Source organism: Lissotriton helveticus, chromosome 9 (assembly GCF_964261635.1).
Source record: "Lissotriton helveticus chromosome 9, aLisHel1.1, whole genome shotgun sequence".
Classification (NCBI taxonomy): Eukaryota; Metazoa; Chordata; class Amphibia; order Caudata; family Salamandridae; genus Lissotriton; species Lissotriton helveticus.
In genome coordinates, this window is record NC_136070.1 from 354,507,468 (window position 1) to 354,529,056 (window position 21,589).

General features: G+C 39.6%; 1 protein-coding gene across 1 annotated transcript in view; it reads right to left on the reverse strand.

Moving 5' to 3' along the window:
* The window catches only part of ASB2 (ankyrin repeat and SOCS box containing 2), a 334,037-nt gene that overhangs the window by 86,474 nt on the left and 225,974 nt on the right, over positions 1 to 21,589 (reverse strand). The window contains exons 5-6 of the mRNA XM_078660092.1: positions 12,267 to 12,422; positions 1,698 to 1,943 (exon numbers count right to left, since the gene is read on the reverse strand). Of these exons, the coding sequence (XP_078516218.1) occupies positions 1,698 to 1,943; positions 12,267 to 12,422 (402 nt within the window). The remainder of the gene's footprint in view (positions 1 to 1,697; positions 1,944 to 12,266; positions 12,423 to 21,589) is intronic.

Here is a 21,589-nt window from a genome sequence, read left to right on the forward strand (position 1 = left end):
GCAGTGGGTGAGAATGGAGGAGGCAGAACCCTCAGGTGTTACCACCCACTGTGAACTTGTACTTCCATCAGTGGAGTTGTGCTAACTCCACCCTGGGCACCAGCAGTAGACACCCAAATACAAAGATGTTCAGCACCGTTAAATCTTGCCTCGCACATCACCATGATGTCACTGACCTGGCTTGTGCCTCCAAGGCGAGGACCTCTCCGACCGACCGGTACATGCGCAGGGGTCTCTAGTCCTAGCACCAACCCCTCATGCCAAAAAAAATTAATTATAAAACTAGGCTGAAATATCACAAGCATATGGTCGCTAAACTGTTGGAATGTCCTTCTACTCCCCCGTTTTGGCAGGTCAACACCCTCTATGCCCTCGAGAGGCAGCAGTCTTTGGTATAAAAGGAGAGATGGGTGCCTGAGATTAGAGATACATACCGGCCAGGGCAAAATAAGTTGTTAAATCCTACAGAAGCACCAGTGCAGATGAAGCGTCACCTAGTGCCCAGCTGTGGTAGCCATTCTCTGTAAAAAACAGTCCTTTACAGTGACTGTCTGCATTGCACTCGAGTGGCACTCTATTTATTTGTCACAGCTACTCATCATGTCACACCGAATGGTTTCTTTTTTTGGTAGGCTTTATGCCTGTTCATGTATGCAGAGCTGTCACCTGACACTATGTACTAGGGGTGTAGCGGTGCATCCATAGTATGTGGTAAAGTAGAGGCTTTAGGGTACCACCTAGGGATGGTAGCACATGATGAGAAAGAGCCCAAAGATGGTTTCAGTGTACAAAACCATTATGTGGTCGCAATCCCTGTGCTTTGTAAAATCACTGAGTTGGTGACCTCAAACCAACATTTTGCCATTTCCAAAACCCATTTTTCGATTCAGAAAAGCCCAATTACAAAATGGTGTCACCAACTCATTCTAAATTAGGAAGGGCTATAAAAGGGGTAATCCCTCCTATTCTTATTCACAATGAGATGTATCAATTGTTCGTGACCGAAACAGAAAAAATACTGACTTCTCAAAATAGGTGGTAATCCATTTGCCAAAGAGAAGCTTCTCCTGTTAGACCACTTATAATAAAAAGAATTGTGTTGAGCGACTTCAGGGGGGGTCACTGCCTGCTCCCACTGATATGCTCCCAAATGGGAAAACATTTTTTTGAAACAGAGCTAGTTCCTGAAGGGGCATCAGCTACTTTAAAAAAAATCAAAATCTTCGTTTGGCAATGCAAATTCAGAGGCGGTGGCCTGCTGTTCCTTGTGGGTCACAAATAGAAACCTGCCTGATTACTATTCATTAGGTCAGCCATTCAGCGACCCCAGTGACTGGAGATTTTGCAAGGTGGCCTAGTAGTACATAGTTTGTTTTGCAAATTCATAGACAGTTCACAAATCACTGGTGCACAATTTGTGACCACTATTTGCGCCTTTTTCTGTACGTCTGGCCATGGTCTTGTTCACAGCATATGGAGTGCTCCTAAAGGTGAAATTACCTTTAGCTTAGAGCTTTGAGAATTCTTGCGCCATCTTTGCGAGAGAGCTTATTCGCCAGTTCAGGTTCTTCACTTACCAGTACGCAGTATGCTCTTGTCGAATGATGGTGCAGCTAAATAGCCTTCAAAGACCAACCTAAAATAGGATATTTATAGTGCACAACAATGGATATGACAATGGACTATCAAAAACTTACTGTTCTTGGCAAGATAGCGCAGGGCATCGAGCTGCCCACTCTGTGCAGCTACAAAGAGAGGGGTGATATTGTAGATATTCCGCGCCTCAATCTTCGCATGTCCCTTTACTAGGATGTCAATGATCTCCAGATTGTTATGGGCCACGGCCTCATGCAGAGCAGTCCATCCTTGGTTGCAGCGGTGGTTCACGTCAGCATTGTACTGGACCAGCATCTGCACAGCATCCACATCCCTCCGTTCACAGGCTGTGTTCAACAATACAACAGCATTAGTGCAACACTCAAACTTTCATGAACAGCATTGACAGAAAGGATGAGAGAAGGCCCTCCACCAACTTCCAGCAGAAGTGGTGGAGGAGAAAAAATACAATACATTTATGACAAGGGCAGAGACACAAGTCAGCAATCCTAGTCTGACAGCACAGGCAGAGATGGAGATTTCATAGGGTCAGCAGTGGAGGGCTCAAACTAAACGTTTAAAGAATGGTGGGATGTTCCAGTGTAGGCACGACTAATGAGAGCCTAAAAATCACTCAATTTGCACGTCAAACCAAACAATCCAACAGTGAGTTGGTATTAACAGCTAGGGCAAACATAGACTGGCTTACACAAATGTTATTTCGAAACACATATTGTGAATTGCATTTTTGATGATTCTTTTAAAACAGCATGGAAATACTTTCAGACATCAATAAAATAGAAAAAGACAGAACTTGTTCGACAATAACTGGATAATTTACAAGCAGTTACATGGAGGATTTCAAGAAAAGGATTTTCGCGATTGCCCTTTTAGTAGGTGGATCAATACTTTAATTTACCTCCACACTGCAAGCTAATTTCATTAAATCCAGACTAATATATTTTATGAATGGGAGTGTAGATCCAAACGGATCCAGAAACATTTTAAAGATGGCTGATTCGACTGTAAGACGGAGAAGCTCTGAAAAAGGCATCTCTTTTATTTTCTTTACCAGAAACGTAAGCATCAATATATAACAAAACTATTAACTTCATGATCCCAGGGGTTTGGTCCAAGTGACGTTTTTTAACCAATCGGCATTCAATTTTAACCACAAACACTGCATCTGCTTCATTCTTGCAGAACATTATTTGTGTTTTTAGGTCTTGCTTGCAGCAGTGCATGCACTGCGTGCGCTCATCCTTGCAAGAGATATTCTATATAACAAGGGGCTTGCAGCCCACCTATTGCTTAACCATTGTTAGCTTCATAGTCACTCTTATTTGCTGCCTTCTGATTAACATAACGTTTATCTGTAAATCGCACGTTCACCCAAAGGTATATTGGTGTTGAATAACAGATATATATTTTTGCCCAACTAAAAGGTACTCATTTTATCGACCTCAGAAGGAGGTAAGGCTGAATGAACCCGCCGAGGTTTGAACCTGTGCCATGAAGTCAAACACAGGCCCCTACAATGTATGCATTAGCCCACTATGCCACCAGACCGAGCCAGTGCATGCTTGCTTCACTTCCTATTCTTGCGTCTGCGGCATAAATCAAATGGTAATTGCTTCAGGTTGATTGCTGTCCTTAGCTGTTCATGCAGTGACTGAGGTGATACTTTTATTTATCTTATTTCTTGTTGAAATTCTTGCCATTAGTAGATATGTTTTCCAATGCCACACACACTTCGAAGAAGCCCTTTTATCCTTTGAAATGGATGTTTTATTGTGACAACAGATGTTATCTGCTTCCCAAATCATTTTCACTGAAGCGTAAACATGGGGGCAACTGCAGTTTTATGTGATAGGATTTTTGCCAAATGTCAGATTCCTTTTTTTTCCACGCATTGAGAGATTAACGGATTTGCTCAGACTCACAGGTGTGTTGTGCTGAGACCTAACAAGCATTGGCAAAAACCAATAGGCCTAGGCTTTGAGATCTGTTGGCTCTGCCATTGCCGTTTGTTCATGATATACAGCGTGGGCAATGCTGACTGGGGCAATGATTTGTAGCCATGTTGCATAGCACATAGCTGCCAAGTTTTCAGTTTGCTTATGTGTGACATTTCCAGTTATTGTTTTTTTATGTGTGAAATTGTAATGGTATATGTGTGACACTTTGAGTGACACTTTATTGTGAATTTAATAAAACATTTATAACCATGAAATTAGATAAATATTGGGAAACTCTTGCTTTGCGAGTTATAATGGTTTAGAAATTGCCTTAAAACAGACCAGAAAGCAAAGTGATCTTCTGTGACATGCAAAAACAGACTGAAGATTCCGGTCATTCAAGGACACAAGAACTATATCATTTGTCTTGGCTTGCCACTTTCCCATCATGCCGCCTATGGATGAGAAACCAAATATCCATGCACACACAAATACACACAAACAGATTTTCACATATTGGAGTTTTTTAAAAAATGCGGTCCTGTTAACATCATTTTTATTAGGAAAACTACTATAAACTAGTCAGTTTCCCCTTTTAGCGTTGTCCTGTCCAAAAGCAGAAGACCACCAAATGTGGCAAATAACAATGAACACGTTTCCAGACTGCTCAGGAAGGTACAGTGTCATTTCATTATGTTTTACCTCTGAGTGACCAAAATCTTTGAATTATACTGAGCACACTCTGGCAGATTACTTTGGAGCCTCATTAGACGGGAGTTGTGGAACACCAACATACTGCTTCTGCTCGTACCCAGAGCCTCAGGACTTGTTTCACTTCAGCTGCTATCAGGGAGGTGGTAATTAGCAGCGCTCCGTTTTTTTCTGCTGTAGCACAAGCAACTGGGCTGGAACAGGTCTGACTAAAGACACTGCACCCATCTGAAGCTTGGACCGGCCATAGCCTGTCTATGTTTTTTTTTTAATGTCTGAAGCTGGATCCATAGTGCAGCTGGTGCCCCCTAGAGGCTACAACTTAACCCCTTCGACGCTGATGACGAACTCAGCTCGTCATGAGGTACACCTCTCGTACGCTCATGACGAGCTGAGCTCGTCATGAACCGCGGGTTTTTTAAAAAGTCAGCGCACAGCGGGAAAATGCGCCGCACGCATGCGGTTAATAGTTTAAATGAAAGCACAAAAAAAAAAATATCATATTATTTTTCTGCACGGAGCCAGTTTGGGGTGGGGCTGGTTCACAGGAGGTGGAGTGGTATAGGCACTACTAAGTGTGCATGACGGTTTGGCCAGCCGTCTTGGGCCTGCCAAACTGTCATGCGCACTTTTCTCCACCCATGTGTGTTGCATAGCCAGATGGAGAACTGTCCCAAGGCCCCTAGGCACTGCGTGGGCGGCCAAACAGGCCACTCAAACCAATCACAAAGCTGCTGTCATGCTTGTGGCAGCAGCGTCATGAATGACTTAGGGGAGCCTGGTAGCTTCCTACTTCTAGGAGTCTGGAGGAAACACAAGAGGATGGAGGAGAGGGTGTGACCTTAACAAGGTAAGTAAATCTTTTCTTAACCATCCTCCACCCCACTCACCACTCCCCTTCCTTAGCAGCCGCCACTGGTAGCAGCACATGGAAAGAGGTTGACTGCTGCTTCCCAAATGATAGCTCCACAAAGTTAGCTGCCTGTAGTGTTTAGTCGGTCTGCTGGGAGCTAGCTTAATATGCATGACTAAGCATTTTAGTGTACTAAAATGCGTTAGTTCTTGGCAGGGCTGATTGCACCATTTTCTTTTACAACTGACTGCTTGTGATAAGATATGAATTTAGAGTGCTACAAATGTGGCATGTACATGTCACCTATATTCAGACTGAAAAAAGAAATGTCACACACAGTCAGACTGAAAACTTGACAGCTATGGACTATTTATAACCTATTTTTCTCTTTAACTGTGAGACAGTCCAGTTTAATTTTTAAAAGTTGAGAACCTGTAGCAAAGGGCATGAGAGAGTATGAGAAGACTTTTGCATTAGAAAGTATTTATAGAGCATTAAAGTACATAGATTGCTCTGTAAGTGAGAGCAAGTGCAGCTAAAAGATTCATTTTCAATTCAAAGCTATGTGTGCAAAACAACAGGCAAATAAGACGATTATGAATCTGGGCATTACCTATAAACATTAATTAGTGATGGGTAAATGTTTTTCTGTTCACAGAATATGGATGCAAATCCAGGGTTTAATCATTTTTTTCGGGGAAACAATGCAGTGGCGGCCCCTCCATTAGGGTGGAGGAGCAACGCCCCCCCTGCCCCCACCCTCAAATAAAATGATCATAAAATGTGATTTAAACCTGTTTTATTAGTGTTTTATTTTAATCCCCCTGGACCCGCCCCCAGGACTCTGACAAGTCTAGGGGTGGGTCCAAGGGAATGACACTGCTGGTGGGGGAATGGTGGGCACTGTTACAGTGCGCATGGCGGTTTGGCCGGCCGTCTCAGGCCAGCCAAACCGTCATGCGCACTGAAGCTCTCTCCAGCCCCAGCTGTGTTGCAGAGGCTGGAAAGAGCAGGCACAGGCTCCCAGTCTGCCTGGGAAAGCAAGTTGACAGCACTCAGGCCAATCCTGATGCTGCTTTAATGCAGCATCAGGATAAGCCACAGTGCAGTCGTGGAGCCTGTGCCCCAGAAGAAAAAGACTGGAAGAGCCCAATGTAGCGGACAGCGAAGTTCAGGTCATTAAACCCCTCCCTCACCTCCCTCCTCCGGCCCGCCCTGCCACTTTGGCAGGGAACAAGCCGCTACTGCTACACAGTAGAGTGGAACTGAAAGCAGAACAGATATCAACAAATGCAGTTAGTTCTGCTTAATCAATATATTGTGCCAATCTTTACATAGAACCAAAACTAACCACCCGTGTATTTTTTCCATTGGCCCTCTTGCTGTGGGACATTGTCCTACAGAAGCACGTGTTACATAAGTATAACCATTTCTGACATGAGTGTCTCATGATGATCGTTCAAACGAGAGCCTCAGTCATAGTACTTTTCATCAAGGCGCTGATTAGCATCCCAACACATACTGTCAGTGGTTAGTAATTTGTGCACATGTTTTTGCAGGAGGCAATGCTATTTTATGGCACAAAAATCTAGTATTAGTGTTTTATTATCATAGAAAAATCTGAACAATGATTGTTAGTGCCACAAAACAACACTGAAGGCCACAAAAATAAATGTAGCACAGCAGTGCACTATTGCAGTAATGTACTATGATGTTCAATGAGACCAATGAGACCACACATTCACACTGACTGAGCAGCAAGGAATAAAGCAACAAGATAAATACAATACCGATTACTACAAACAGGTTTCAAAGCCGTTTAATTATTGTTTTATATGAGGGTGGTGGCAGGGGGGGCAGCGCTGCTTTGCCCTAATGGAGGGGCCGCCACTGCTGCGTAGACATCATATATGCACGAGTGGAAATTTTCAACCCTATTACAGTTTCTGTAGGCTAGGCTGGGAACAGTTTTCAGATATTTTTGTTACATCTTTGATCCGATTTTAAGTAACTTATCAATAAAATTGTATTTACTTGACAGTCCAAAAAATAAAGGCAACAGATCAGGAATACTTTTTGTGCACCGTGTTATTTCTCATGTTTGCTTATTGTTTCTTACTTAGTATTCTCCTTGCCGCCACACTTTTCTCCCATTTACCTTAGTCCAACAGAATGTTGAGGCTGAAGGTTCTAGTCCTTCAACAGTGGCAGGTAGGATGGTTGCGGGGATGAATATGTAGAGAGACACCTGAACATGCCAGAATATGCTCGAACAAACTGCTTGTTTCATCTACATGGCTTCTTTTTCACACATCGGTGGGATTGTGCTGTGGAAAGCCTTGTCCCATTGCAAGGTCATGTTTATCTATCACTGTCCCTTGTGCTGGCTTTCAGAGCTGCTGTCTAACTGGATAAAGGTGAGTTAAATACACAAACATGTCACAGTGATATCTACTTGAGGAATACTGCCAATGGGCATTGAAAAATAACAGGAACTCTTCACCCACTTTTAAGAAGGTTGTCAATGCATCTATATATTTAGGTGTGTTTGAAAGTCACAACATGTAGTCTTGTGGCCTTTATCAGTGCAAAGCCATAGACAATAAGAATAATATCCGAGTATGTGAAATACTTTAAGATTTAAATCTGAGCACAAATGTAGACCAAATATAATCACTAATTCAAGAACTTCCCAATTGATAGGGGTTCTCCTGTGTGTTTCTGTGACTGGGCATCTGAGAACTTGGCAGTAGTACATTCTGTTGTACTATAATAAACGACTTTGAAAAGGTCTCCAATCCATGCTATCAACTAAATCAAATCAAGATGCTGCTGTGAAACTTGAGAGAGAATCGCTCAATAGGGAATGTGGACCTATGTGGGAAGGGTATGCCCAGACGTGGGTCCCTTGCTCACTAAGCCACTGGAGTCAAGCTATCTTGGCTGAAGACGGCCGATAGCCAGAAACCGGTCCTAGGATGCTTGATTCCGGTCCAGGAAAGACATGGCTTGGCAGTTCGGGCTGGACTGTTCCCATGAGGCACAGGGTCAAGTCTGATTTGCATATGGCCATGTCTGAACTGGGGTGGCTTGGTGAGCAAAATAGGGATGGATTAAACCCAGATCTGTGACTGGGGGTGAATGGTGTGCAGTCATAATATCGAGTCTTTTATTTCGACTGGACAGAATATCGAGTAAAAAATGTAGAATGGACATAATATCGACTAGACATAATATAGACAACAAAAATATCGACTAGAGAAAATTAATATCGAATAGAATGGACATATTATCGAATCAAAAATATAGAATGGACATAATATCGACTAGACATAATATAGCCAACAAAAATATCGAATTTAAGGTAAGTTAATAATAATTTTTATTTTTTGTGTAATATAAGTCTGTAGCGGGTTGTGGGTTTATAGGGGAATAGGGTGGGAAGTAATTTAGTTATAATTAATTAAATATGTTAATTTATTTATTGATATTTATTTAGAATTAATTGTTAAATATTTATTAATTGGTAATTAATTAAAATATAATTGGTAATTAATTATAATTGATTAATTGATAAATATTTTAATTTTAGTAATTTATTTTCTGTAGCGGGTTGTGGGTTTATAGGGGAATAGGGTGGGAAGTAATTTAATTATAATTAATTAAATATGTTAATTTATTTATTGATATTTATTTAGAATTAATTGTTAATTAATTATTAATTGGTAATTAATTAAAATATAATTGGTAATTATTTATACTTGATTAATTGATAAATATTTTAATTTTAGTAATTTATTTTCTGTAGCGGGTTGTGGGTTTATAGTGGAATAGGGTGGGAAGTAATTTAATTATAATTAATTAAATTTTTTAAATTATTTATTGATATTTATTTATAATTAATTGTTAATTATGTATTAATTGGTAATTAATTAAAATATAATTGGTAATTAATTATAATTGATTAATTGATAAATATGTTAATTTTATTTAATTATTTTCTGTAGCGGGTTGTGGGTTTATAGGGGAATAGGGTGGGAAGTAATTTAATTATAATTAATTAAATATGTTAATTTATTTATTCTTAATTATTTGGAATACATTGTTAATTAAATAATAATTGGTAATTAATAAAAATATGATTGGTAAATAATTTAATTGATTAATTGATAAATATGTTAATTTCATTCATTTATTTTCTGTAGCGGGTTGTGGGTTTATAGGGGAATAGGGTGGGAAGTAATTTAATTATAATTAATTAAATATGGTAATTTATTTATTCTTAATTATTTGGAATACATTGTTAATTAAATAATAATTGGTAATTAATAAAAATATGATTGGTAAATAATTTTAATTGATTAATTGATAAATATGTTAATTTCATTCATTTATTTTCTGTAGCGGGTTGTGGGTTTATAGGGGAATTGGGTGGGAAATAATTTAATTCTCATTAATTAAATATGTCATTTAAATTATTGGTATTTATTTTGAATTAATTGTTAATTAATTTTTAATAGGTAATTAATTAAAATATAATTGGTAATTAACATTAATTTATTAATTTTTAAATTGTAAATTAATTTATTGTTAATAGGTAATTAATTAGTATGAGTAGGCAATTTTTAAAATTAAATAATTTTATTTTGTATTTATAAATAAATATTTAATATTTTTTATACACAAGTAAAATATTTTAGTTATTTGTAATTGGTATTACTATTTATGTTATTTATATCTATTTGTGAAGTATTTACTTTCCCTATTATTGCACTCTCTGAAGTTGGAATAGTAATTTTAACCCCTACGCTATACAACACTTTCCCTACTTTTGCACCCACTGGAGTGGGTATGCAACGTTTACAACGCAACTTTTACTATGCACTACCATTACAACGAAACTTTTACAACGCAAAAACTTTTACAACGCATACATTTACAAAGCATGTTTTTACAACGCAGATACCTTTACAACGCATACCATTACAACGTAAGTATTGCTAAGTATATAATTATTTTTAAAATGTTATATGTTTGGGTTTTTGGGTAAAGGGGTATTTTTAGGGTTCAGGGTCAGTTTTCAGTTTTTGGGTAAAGGGGTATTTTTATGGTTCAGGGTCAGTTTTCAGTTTTTGGGTAAAGGGGTATTTTTAGAGTTCATGGTCAGTTTTCAGTTTTAGGGTAAAGGGGTATTTTTAGGGTTCAGGGTCAGTTTTCAGTTTCTGGGGTAAAGGGGTATTTTTAGGGTTCAGGGTCAGTTTTCAGTTTCTGGGATAAAGGGGTATTTTTAGGGTTCAGGGTCAGTTTTCAGTTTTTGGGGTAAAGGGGTATTTTTAGGGTTCAGGGTCAGTTTTCAGTTTTTGGGGTAAAGGGGTATTTTTAGGGTTCAGGGTCAGTTTTCAGTTTTTGGTTAAAGGGGTATTTTTAGGGTTCAGGGTCAGTTTTCAGTTTTTGGGTAAAGGGGTATTTGTAGGGTTCAGGGTCAGTTTTCAGTTTTTGGGTTAAGGGGTATTTTTAGGGTTCAGGGTCAGTTTTCAGTTTTTGGGTAAAGGGGTATTTTTAGGGTTCAGGGTTAGTTTTCAGTTTTTGGGGTAAAGGGGTATTTTTAGGGTTCAGGGTCAGTTTTCAGTTTTTGGGTAAAGGGGTATTTTTAGGGTTCAGGGTCAGTTTTCAGTTTTTGGGTAAAGGGGTATTTTTAGGGTTCAGGGTCAGTTTAGGGTTTTTGGGGTACAGGGGTACTTTGTAAAAATAAAGTAAAATTACATTTAAATTACATTAAATAAATAAAAATAAATAAAATTAAATTATATTATAATATTTTAAATTAATTTATATTAAAAAAAATTATATACTTACCAATACTTACGTTGTAATGGTATGCGTTGTAAAGGTATATGCGTTGTAAAATCTTGCGTTGTAAATGTATGAGTTGTAAAAGTTTTTGTGTTGTAAAAGTTTTGATATAATGGTACGTGTTTTAAAAGTATGCGTTGTAACGTCATACATCCCTGGAGTGGGAATAGTAATTTTAACCCCTACGCTACCCAGCGCTTTCCCTACTGTTGCACCCACTGGAGTGGGAATAGTAAATTTTACCTCTACGCTATTCAACACTTTTGCTAATGTTGAACTCACTATAGTTGTTACAATAAATTTTAACCATTTTCTATGCTACGCTAAAAATGTTATATATGTTTATTTAATAATATGTTTTTATATATATATATATATATATATATATATATATATATATATATATATATATATATATATATATATATATATATATATATATATATGTATTATTTTTGGTGATATAATTTTTTTAATTATAGAAATTATTTATTACAATTACATTTTTAAAATAATTATTTCTAAGTTTATATTAAATATATTTATTACTATATTAGTTTTAACTTAATTTTAAGACATTTAAAAAAATCGATATTTTGACAGTCTATATTTTTGTAAGTCGATATTTTGGAGTCGATATTTTGGTACTTACCTGTTTGTAGATAGGGAGTCGATATTTTGTCACTCGATATTTTTCACTCAATATTTGTGTATCTCGATATTTGTGACGTCGATATTATGTCAGTGATCCGGTGTGAATGGTTTACCATTGTGCAACATTCCGTCCATCATCTTGTGTGTTGACCTGGATTGCGGACCATGTGCACTTGCGTCTGATCTTTCCCAGGATTAAACCTGAAATCAATACTTTGATATACAGAAGACCTGTTCAGCTATGTCCTTAATCCCTTCCATCCATAATTAAGAAGTATACTCATAGAGTCCTTAAGAAAAACTAGAATATTTGTGGTGTATGTAAGCCCTCTGCTCTTCACTAGCGATCATTGTTGTCTTTCTTCCTACATAGCCAATTGTGTGGCTTCCAATGAAATAAATGGACTTGGGATACATTCCACTCGTTTGTCAACCAGTAAAAGTTGCACTTGGGGGTTCAAAGCTTTTATGGACAGTTAAAGTCTATTTAGGCATCAGCGTAGGGCCAATATAACTCATTGTTGTTGTTCTTTTTATAAACGTAGTATATATAGTCCAACGCTAAAGGAGTATATTTTAATGACTCATATGCAATTTTAAGTGAAAAGGCTAGATCAAGATAGCCAGAATGAATACAGTACCTTTGTAGAGAGGAGTCTCTTTATTCTTGCCGGCAATGTCGGGTTCAGCTCCCATCTGCAGCAAAAGTTGTAGGCAATCAAGGTGACTGGTTTGACAGGCAATGTATAAAGGTGTCTCTTCCTCCAGTGTTCGACGATCAATGGTGGCTGGGTAGGCTGTTGAGAAATGTAACAGTTTGTTTAAATTGCATTTATATTGTTCTTACTACCGCTGACAAGGCATCAAAGTGCTTTACGGCGAGTAGCACACTTCCCAGGAGCCCAAAGGTAAAGATCAGTGCATTCGTTTTTGGGTTTAGTTTTGCATGCTCATTCCATACATTCACACCAGTTTCTTTGTGGTATATTGTTGACCCATATATGATCATTGGGGAATGGCTGTGTGAAAAGCAATTGCTTGCTGGAATTAAGATAGTTATGGTTTCCAAAATGAGCTTAAAACTGATAGGCATGAGATTTAGAGTAACTTGGATACATAAGAGGCAGACAGAGGAAAGAAGGGAAACAGTGGTGGAAGTAAAAATAGGGGATGGAAGTAAGTAAAAGTTTGCTAGAATTTAAATTTGTATGCAGGATTTTAAGTAATATAGCAGGTGGACAATTTTTGCATACAATTTGTGGATGTAAACCTGTTGAAAGTAAGACTTTTATAATCTGCTTCTAAGATATGTAGCCTAAACAATCTTTCTAGAGGCACTTAAGAGGTGACGCAGATACTTCATCAAACAGTGAAAGGGAATCCCAGGGCTAGTTGAGAGTTACAGTAAGCTGTGCGACAAATAAGCGCATTCCCTTACCTGTAATTACAATTAGAATACCCCCAAAAGAACCATTTAATATACATATTACCACAGTATATCTAATACTGTAAAAAATTGTCACGGTTTATACAAACCATATGCCCCATACATAAACTATACATATAATATATGAATCATGTTATATAAACACCCATCAATTAAAAAATATAACAAGGCAATAAACACATTGAAGTGATCATTAGTATATTCAGTCCATGTTTTTGACTCATTGAATACTTGGTTCAGAAGGTACTGGCCACTGCATCCACCCTAAGAGCACCCCCACAGAACAGACACCATGCCCAGTAGAATGCATGTGTCTGAGGTCACCATCACCTTCCAGCGTCCACCCTGCCTCATGGTCAGTTAAGCAACTCTTTGGCCACAGCCACAAATTCAGCAGCGTATTTACATAACACATATAGTAAATCAAAAATGTGGTCTTCGGACTAATTTGCTAATTTTGAGTCCTTGAAACATGTGTCTATCGTAGTTTCAACATTTGATGAAAACGGGTAATTCTGAGCAAATCACTTTAAAGTAGATTTACAAAGATGTTTCCACATCTAACTCATATAATTACATATAATATTCTAGTGCAAATTGGCAACACTGATAACAAAAACATGATTTTATGCTCGTAAATGGTTTTGCGCACACTTAACATATTACCAGCATGGCAGAGCTTTCCATCATAGCAAATATGCTCACAGGGGCAATTGTAAAAATTCCTCGACGGGCAAATGAGCAAAAGTTGGTGCACACCTCGTAAATTGTCAGCATGTGGGAATTCCTTTATTTTTGACAGGTTTATTCAGGGACAGGCATATGTCAGCAATAATGGAAACAATGGAGAGAGAAGACCCCAAAATTTGTTGGAGAGGAATATATCTCTTCACAACACATGCTTTAAATCACATGCCATTACAACGTGGTCATTATAACGACCGAGTTTTTACACCGCACATCATTACATAGCAAGTCGCTACAACAACTTGCTTGGGGGGGCACACTTAGGAATAGTATAATTTACTATTCCTACTCCAGTTTGTACAACAGCAGGGAACCTTCTGTCCCCTATAGCGTTTTAACGACTTGCGATGTAATGGTTTGCGTTGTAACGACCACGTTGTAATGGCATGCAATCCAAAACATGCATTGTACAAACTGTTTCTCATTGGGGAGACACAGGTGAAGGACATTTTTCCTCAGGAAAAAAATGTTTAAAAAAAGCAAGTTCATTAGCGCCTAATTTCTGCTTCTGAAAATGTGAACTGCCCAAAATGTGCAGTCGTGGATGTTTATGCATGTGAGTCCTCATCATATTTGCAACAGCCGAAGTCCTCAAGTATTCTCCTGCAATCTTTGTGAATTCCAGGACAGTAGGAAATTTCCATCAACCGTAAGCCTATGATTGTAAATTTCAGACTATGATATGGGAGAAATGCAAACTGGTCCCTTCCTCGCTATAGTGCTTGAGATTACAAGGGCATTACATAAATGTACTTTGATGTCCAGACCCAACGTCCAATATGCCGTCTATGACTGCCCCAATCACGTTATATATATATGTATATATATATATATATATATATATATATATATATATATATATATATATATATATATATATATATATATTATATATATTTATATTCACTGAAAAACCCATAGGTTTCAGGTATGTTATAGTTAGTTGGACATTTCACTCGTACAAAACCATTGAAATTCCCCCGTTATAGTTAGTTCAGCTAACTATAACTCGCGCGCCTGCAATGCATTGCTGATGATGTCACATATTACATCACTCATGACATGGTCAGTGACATCACTCATTACATCACTGATGACATCTCAAATGACATCAATAATGACATCACTGATTGCATCATCCAGTGAATGTGTGTTTTCTGAAAATGAAATGTTTTATATATGTATATCTCAAGGTCAATGGAAGAATATATGGGTATTATAAGTGTCTAAATGGATAGTTTTTGGGGAAAAATTGATTGTATAACTGACTGATTAAGTGCATCTTAGTAAATGAATAGGTTAGTGAGTAATGAAAAAATATATAAATCTCTGCATCAGTCTCTCACTTTGTGTATAATTGGCTGCATGGGTTGGTGAGTAGCTACTTGAGTGCCTATATAGGGTATTAGTTGGTTTTTTGAGTATCCGTATGAGTGTCTGAGGGTCTGTATGGTTTGGTGGGGGGTATTACATAGTGCATAGATGCATGAATGAGTGACTCACTCTTTGTATGTGTTGAAGACAGCATGTGTGCAGGACTGTATGGGTGGATGAGTGTGTGTATGGGTGTGTTAGTGAATGAATGACTGTCTCAATAGTGTTTTTATGAGTAACTACATATGTTTTAAACTAGTATATGTGAGTATTGGTGTATATAAGTGAGTATATGTGAGAGTGAGAGATTGAAAGAGTTCCTGTATAAATTAGTATGTGTTTCTATAAGTGATTAAGAGTAAGTATGTGTAAGTTTCTGTAGCAGTTAGTGTGGTGGTGTGTGTATAACTGCATATGCAATTTAAGGGGTGTTTGATACTTTGTTTGCATGTGTGACTATGTGTGTGAGTAACTCTATGGATGAGTGTCAGTGTGTAACAGGATGTATAGGTGTATGAGTACATATGATGAGTGAGTACATGTATGAGTGACTGTATAGGACTGTTGGTGAATGAGTGGATGTGTGTGTAGATCTTGGAATTACTAAATATGTGTGTTGTAAGTGGTATTGCTATGTCCATTGTTTTGAAAATGTTAGTTTCTTGTTGCAAAATCACCCTGTACCCTCAACTTTTTCCGATGGGTACTGGTAGTAAATGACTCACCAGTCCCAGAGCCAGTGCTATGCTAAAAGACACTTAGAATACAGTTAAAACAACTACATACACCTCTGAACACTATGCATTGGGGTACCCCTGTGATTACCATGGCCTCCTCTGTAAGACCCTAGTACATAATAGGGCCGGAGGATTAAAACTACCTCTTAAAATGCGCCACCGGGACTAATTGGCCCCCAGGGACCCTCAGTATTGAAGGGGAATTAATTCCCCAACTTACAAATCGCAAGGGGGTGCGTTTGCAAAGTGGTGAATGAAGGGGGCGGGGCATGAGGTAACATGTGTGCAAACATGACCTGTGGCGCGTTTTAAGTTGGGGAATTCCTCTTCAATCCTGAGGGTCCCTGGTGGCCAACTAGCCCACCAGGTACCTCCAGTATGCGCCATGGAGCTGTGTTGCAGAGAGGTGTTCAGAGGCCATGCCTCTTTTTACAACACTCTGCAACGCAGCTCTGTGGCGCTTATTAGAGGTACCTGGTGGGGTAGTTGGCCCCCAGGGGACCTCAGGATTGAAGAGGAATTAATTTCCCAACTTAAAATGCGCCACAGGGCGTGTTTTCACACATGTCACCTTAGGCCCCACCCCCTCCCTTCACTACTGTGCAAACACTCCCCATGGCGCGTTTTAAGTTGGGGATTAAGTCCCCTTGAATCCTGAGGGTCCCTGGAGTGCAATAATCCCACCAGGTACCTCCATTAAGCACCACAGAGCTGCGATGCAGAGAGGTGTAAAAAGGGACGCCTCTCTGCAAACGCAGCTCCCTGGCGCATACTGGAGGTTCCTGGTGGGCTAGTTGGCCCCCAGGTACCCCCAGTATTCAAGGGGAATTAGTTCCCCATCTGCAAACGTGCCAGAGGGCGCGTTTGCAGAGTGCTGCAGGGAGGGGGCGGGGCCTCCGGCACAATGCCATTTTTTGGGGGGGGGGTTTAAGAAGGGGGGCTTTGTGGCCCCCTTCTTTTCCTTTTTTATCAGCCTTGGGGACCCCATCCCCAGGGCTTGACCCCTTTTTTTTTATTACAAAATTGGAAGGGGGCCGCGTCGCCCCACTCCCTAGGCCATCATCGGTCCCGGGGACCCCATCCCCCTGGGCCGGCCTTTCTGGTTTTTTTTTAAATAATTTGGGAGGGGGACTGCGTATGGACCCCTCCTGGGCCACTTATGGCCCCGGGGACCCCATCCCCTGCGGCCAGCCCTATCCGTTGGGGACTGTGGGGGATTGCCCAATCCCCCCACTGTCCCGCCGGCTCCCTGCGTCCTGCGGGAGCCGGCATTGCTTTTCCACACAGGGAGCTGCTAAGATGCAGCTCCCCGTGTGAAAAGCAATCTGCTTTGGTATTTCGAAGAGAGAGCTCTCTCTTCCAAATACCATAGCAAACTGCAGTGTCCTGGGGTGGGCACCCGAGGACACTGCAGGAGCCGGCCCAGGGAGGTGGCGATCCCCAGGGCCATGACAGGGCTCCAGGATGGGGGCCGCACCGCCCCCTCCCAACATTACTAAAGCCCCAGGGAGGTGGTGGTCCCGGGGCTGACGGCCCCCCCCAATTTTAATATTTAGAGCCCCTGGGAGGTGGCGGTCCCTGGGGCGTGTGGGGGGCTCGAGCCCCCCACACACAGGTTATTTTTTTTTTGTAATAAAGCCCCGGGGGTGGCGGTCCCCGGGCGCAAATATTTTCAAAAAGCCCCAGGGTGGCCATCCCTGGGGCTTTGAGCCCCCACCCATTTTTTTATAAGCCCAGTGAGCTGGCAGTACCCGGGGCTGGGGGGGGCTGTGAGCCCCTGCACATATTTTTTAAAAACCCAGTGGGGTGGCGGTCCACGGGGCTGGAGGGCCCCTCTAAGCCCCCCATTAAAAAAAAAATATTGCCCCCGGGACTTGGCACACCTGGGGGCTAAATAGTAATGAAGCGCGGGAACCCGCGTTTCAGTTTTTTTTTTCGGCTGGATCCGCGGATCCTCTATCCTGCCCCCTTTTCACTTTTTTCGCGTTTGTTTGACTGATTTCTTGTGCCTCGGTTCTACTGAGGCACAAGATGGCTGCCAACACTTCCTGGTTTTGAGTGTTGACAGCCAATTAGCATGCAGCTCATGATCAGGAGGGTGCGCGGATCCTCCACGGCCATAGATATCGAAACTTTTTTAATTTTGATTTTCTCAGCAACTACTGAACGGATTTACACCATTTAACAAAAGGGTATCTTTCTGAACCAAGGACTACCTTTTTGCCAAATATGGTGTAATTCCGTACAGCAGTTTGGGCTGTAGCCGTGTCTAAAGTTTCCTATGGGTAATTGGATGGGGAAACATGTTTTGAGAATCCCCTTTTTTCTCGGCCCCCGCTTACCGAATCACCCTGAAACTTTCAAGATAGGAGCAGACCGGAGCGCCCCACGAGTTTTGAACATTGCGCAAAGATTCGTCAATTGGCGCCAAAATTATTGGGAATAGAATGTTGCGATTTTTCCTATGGAACTAAGTCCTAACTATAATTACCTACCGGCGACCGCCAGTAGGTAATATATATATATATGTTTGAAAAAGGCCTCCTGAAGGCTGAAACGCGTCTCTCCTTGTGCTCGTGATTGAGAGCGTCCTGCACTGAGAAATAAATGCCGAATCCAATGCCACTTCGTGTCTGTGCCTGCTTTCCATGGATTCTCTATGGGAGTTGGGTGTTTTGGTTTATATATACTGAACAAAGGACTTTCCTACTGTCCAAATAAAAACATGGACATCCCCAATGTAAGAATTGACATGTACAAATTTTGCCGCAAAGTAAAACTAAGAAAATATTTTGCTGAAAGAAACTAAAAGAAAAAACCATTGACGATCAGGGGTGAGGAAGAACTATCCCCCATAACACATAGAGATCTACCAGCGATAAAAACATTAGCATCTATTGAAGAAACATCACCATCGGAACAAACAGATACCACAAACTCACTCCTAAGCGACATTGAATTTTGCAAACAAATGGGAACGAAAACAAACAAAGGAGGAGAAAGTGGCCTCAAAAGACAATCAAGATTTTGTCCACAACTCCCGCCTGGGAACAAAATCGACCTTTTTCATGAAGTAATGATTGAGGAAATCACAAAAATCTCAGGGAAACCGTTGAATTGGAAAAAGAATAAGAACATGAAGAACAATATAACATCTGAGGAATATCGTGCAATATCTGAATTGAAAAATGACTCAACAATCATAATCAAATCATCCGACAAGGGTGGAAACATTGTGGTACAAAACACAACACTTTATATTGCAGAAGCAAAAAGACAATTGGAAAACAAAGATCACTATGAGCCACTAAAGAATAACCCACTAGAAACTTGGAAGAATGAATATCACTCTCTTTTGTTGGCATGGAAAGAAAAAGGTCTTATTGACTTTGATGGATATTCCTATCTCAAGACGGATAACCCCATCACAGCCACAATCTACTTTCTACCGAAAGTACATAAAGCACTTATAAGACCTCCAGGTAGACCGATTGTGAGCTCTATTGGCTCATTACTTGAAAATACATCAAGATTTATTGACATCTTTCTGATGAACTATGTAATGACGTTACCATCCTACTTAAGAGACACAATGGACTTCCTCAATAAAATCTCAGGAATCAACTGGAAACCTAATTACCTGATGGCGAGTATAGACGTAACATCATTATATACCTCGATATGCCATACAGATGGGATAAAGGCCGTCAAAAAAGTCCTTGAAACAAGATCCATCAGTCATCTGGAACATTCAGCAATGCTTATAGAAATGCTTACGTACTGTCTAACGCACAATGCATTTCTATTCTTGGGCAACCTGTACCTACAAAAACAAGGGACCGCATTTGCGCCCACGTATGCTAATCTCCTAATGGCCATGTGGGAGACTGAAGTACTGGAACAAGAGGAAAAGCAGGGATCAAGAATTAAATTCTGGTGTCGTTTCATAGACGACTTATTCATAATCTGGGAAGGTAACATCAATGATCTGCAAGTGTTCATAAATTCATTGGAGAACAACAATCTTAACCTCCACTTCACTTCATCAATAAGTGCCACAGCCTTAATTTTTCTCGACGTTGAAGTTTTTATTAAAAATGAAAAGCTATGTACAAAAATCCATAGAAAACCAACGTCCTGCAATAGTTTGTTGCATGCGAACAGTGGACACCCGAAAAAACTCAAGTGGAGCATTCCCTATGGCCAAATGCTTCGAGCCAAAAGGAATTGCTCGGAAGATGTTGATCTGACAAAGGAAATTGATGGACTGAGTAAAAGATTTCAAGAACGAGGTTACCCTATGGAAGTAATTACATCTGCAAAAGAAAGGATGAACCTGAAGGAAAGAAAAGATCTTCTCCTACCCAGAGAGAATAAAAACACCAAAAAGGATAATAATCCAGACGAGATGGAAAATGAAAATATAACAAGAATAATCATCGATTACAACAATCAGAGTCTGGAACTCAAAAAAGCCCTAAAAAGAAACTGGAACATTTTAATGCTTGATGAAACATTAAAGGAAAATCTGACCCCCTATCCCAGTATCTGTTACAGGAAAACTTCATCACTAGGTGACATTTTAACCCAAAGTCACCTACAGCTGAAAATCCCCAAGAAAACAGCATGGCTAACAACACCTGGATTTTGGAAATGTTTCAAATGCAATGCCTGTGAACATGACACGAACTTAACAGAATACAGACTACAGTGTGGACGGATGGAAAAAATAAGGGACCACATAACATGTGAATCGAAATGTGTGGTATATAGACTATCATGCCCTTGCGAAAAACTGTACATAGGAAGCACAATCAACAAACTCAAGCTTAGAATCTTGCAAAATCTGAGAGCGATCAAAGATGTGGACACGAGTTACCCTATGACAATACATTTTGCTAAATGCCATCAATCCAATCCAAGCTTGCTTAGATACGCTGGAATAAAACTATGCAAACTTTCTGAAAGAGGGGAGATCAAACATTAATGTTACGCAAACTTGAATCGCGAATGATTCTAGCAATGGGCACAGAACATCCCTTTGGGCATAATTTGGATGCCGAACTACACGTACACCTGTGAAATCAGTATGATCTTAAAAAATGCCTATTGAATCTAAGTACCCATTTGTATTTGGTCTCTAACTTCTGCGAAATTGTGTGATTACTCAGAAACGAAGGATCGCCGCCAGCCTGTTCAAACTGTGTACTAAAAAGATTCTCCCAAAAAACTTTATGACAAAGAACTAATCTGCACATATAAAAAAAGAACATAATTTAGTGTAATTCAAAACCTAAACCATTCCATTTTATGCTTTAATCTAGTTTGTACTTTACAAATTCAATCCACTAACCAGAAAAAGTTATCGAATTGTGTAATTGCTTGGGAAAATAGAAGGTAATGCACACATTAGGAAATTGGGATTGAAAATGAAAAAGGACTGAATTACCTTTGTAAATAATGTGAAATTTGTACAGATTTAGTATACTTTATATTTTGTTGTGTTTCTCGAACTCTAACATATAGGAAGGTCACAGTACTTTACTTGCTAGCATAGCAGTAATAACAGCAACTTTTTGCATAAATACACAACATTCTTTGAAATGAAGAATCATTCAATGTATATAGATTGTAAATATGGTAATGGAATGCACAATCA